Here is a 2255-nt window from a genome sequence, read left to right on the forward strand (position 1 = left end):
GCCCTAGCTCTAAGTGTGGTAAAATTCCAGTTTTGACAACAAGTTCAGGCCACTAAGGTCAAACTTACACCTGTTGCTCTAAGTCGTATACTATTTACCACTTTTACAAGTGGTCTTACCAATACTATGCCAACAACAATATCAATTACACATTTTGAATAAGGGTTGAAAGGTTAATGCTAGAACGAACACCAAGAAATCACAAACAAGAATAATTTACAATTCTAAGGGACACAGAGTTAAAGTGGTTGACAGATTAATATGGTGTACTACGTCCATGGGCAAAGAAGAAGAACATTCACTACATAGGAAGAAGATTTTAATGAAAATCTCTTAATCAATTGCTAGAAGAGAATTACAACAATTCCCATCCAAAACAGTGCAACGTTTCCTAATTTCACAATGAATCCATTAGAGAACGCACGGTATACATTTGTACCCTTTAATCAGATAATGGGTCGACCCGACCTCTAAGATTGGGCCTATTTACTTAAGCACTTTACTTTTATCATAGATCTCACAAAATTGAGTCATTTGGGTCGACCACCAAAATATGTCTATTTGAATCTGTTTTTAAAACTGAGTATCAGAAGTCGGACCCACATAACAATTATGAAAACCATCAATAATGACACGAGTACCCATAAACTTTTATCATGGAGAACTTCCTTATCGAATTATAATGAATTAATGGATAGGAGAATTAATTAACACAAACCAAACCAAATAATAATAATGATTTGCATACATTTATTCAGAGCTGACAAAGACTCTTAGAGAGTTCATTTTCTGTCAGCAAACAAGACTTCCCTTTGCAGCTTCTCCAGATCTAAGAAAGATGAGCCACCAGAACTTACAGCCTCTTCAGCCTTCCTCTTCCAATCCAGAGCCCTCTGCTTCATCTCATCTCTCTTCTTTCCCGTCAAAATTTCCCTCACAAGCCTCTCCACTTCCTCTCTCTTCACATCTGTTTCCATTTCCAATGCCATACCCCATGTATTACAGGCAAACCTGCAATTCATTCTCTGCTCTGCAAATAATGGCCAACAGATCATAGGCACTCCACCGCAGACACTCTCAATAGTTGAGTTCCACCCTGTGTGTGTCAAGAACCCACCAACAGAACGATGATTCAATACCTCCTCTTGTGAAACCCAACTCACGATCAAACCTCTCTCTTTTGTCTCCATCAAGAACTCCGGCGGCAATGCCTCTGTGTTGTCCCCTCCGACCAAATCAGGCCTAACGACCCACAAGAAATTTTGGTTGCTATTAGCAAGTCCCCAGGCGAACTCGGCCAGTGACTCAGCTGACATAACAGTAATACTACCAAAATTTACATACATAACCGAGTTGGGCTCTTTCGAATCGAGCCACTCAATGCAAGCTTCATCTTGTTTCCATAAATTCGAATCAACAAAGCTCGACCCGTCTTTGATAACATTTCTGCAGAGGAGATGCAGAGGGCCAATATTGTAGATGGGTGGAAGCTGTGGCTTTAATGCTTCCAACACATCATGCTCCAAAGCTTCAAATGTGTTAAGAACAATGGCAGATGCATTGAAACATTTCTTGGCTTGTTCGTAGGTGAATTTAACCATGAAGTCTCGTGTATCACCTAGACGGTCAAAATTTATCATGTCCTTCAAACGAATATCGTTCAATCCAGGAACCCAGTCAATAGGAGTGTTCCTGTACTCTTCTGATAGATAATTCACACCTGCAAATCCAGATCTTATCAGAAATTGAGTTGACTCAGTTGGGTTTCAATTAAAACTAATCGTGAATTCATTAGTTTATTACCTTTGGCTACTGTGAGGCCTCTCTGGTCAAGTTGAGGATATTGCAGATAACCCATGAGACCACAAACACTAGCAGTCCAGACACCAACGCCAGGAACGCCGATTTCTTGGGCAGCTGTTAAAGAGAAGCTCATGGGAATATCGAAGAAAATACAGGTAACAGGTGGAACATCGGAATCGTTGAGTTTGCTGAGAAGTTTAAGAAATGGTTCCAAGCAATTGTTACTGGTGGATTCACAGAGTGTTGGAACATCACGAGTAGCAGCAGGAGGAAGACCATCTGGGATGGTTTCGAATCGGAAATCAGGTAAACGATCGACGGTGTCGGAGCCATTGGTCTTGACGACTCGTTCATGGTTGATCTCAGTGTTGACGAAAGTTACGTGGAAGCCTCTGTAATGGAGAAGCTCTGCTAGTTGGAGCAATGGGTTTATATGACCTTGGGTTGGGTAT

At 41.0% G+C, this 2255-nt stretch overlaps 1 protein-coding gene across 1 annotated transcript; it reads right to left on the minus strand.

Moving 5' to 3' along the window:
* Positions 1-536: 536 nt before the first annotated feature.
* Positions 537-2255, minus strand: LOC149002182 (7-deoxyloganetin glucosyltransferase-like; the record flags this gene model as incomplete). Its single annotated transcript, XM_089137919.1, is given in 2 exon segments — positions 537-1720; positions 1804-2255. Coding segments are annotated over 2 exon segments (1390 nt in total), but the record flags the coding sequence as incomplete, so codon positions are not given.

The sequence above is a fragment of the Hakea prostrata genome, chromosome 10 (genome assembly GCF_041222555.1).
Source record: "Hakea prostrata isolate BN-2017 chromosome 10, UWA_Hpros_2, whole genome shotgun sequence".
In the NCBI taxonomy this organism is placed as follows: Eukaryota; Viridiplantae; Streptophyta; class Magnoliopsida; order Proteales; family Proteaceae; genus Hakea; species Hakea prostrata.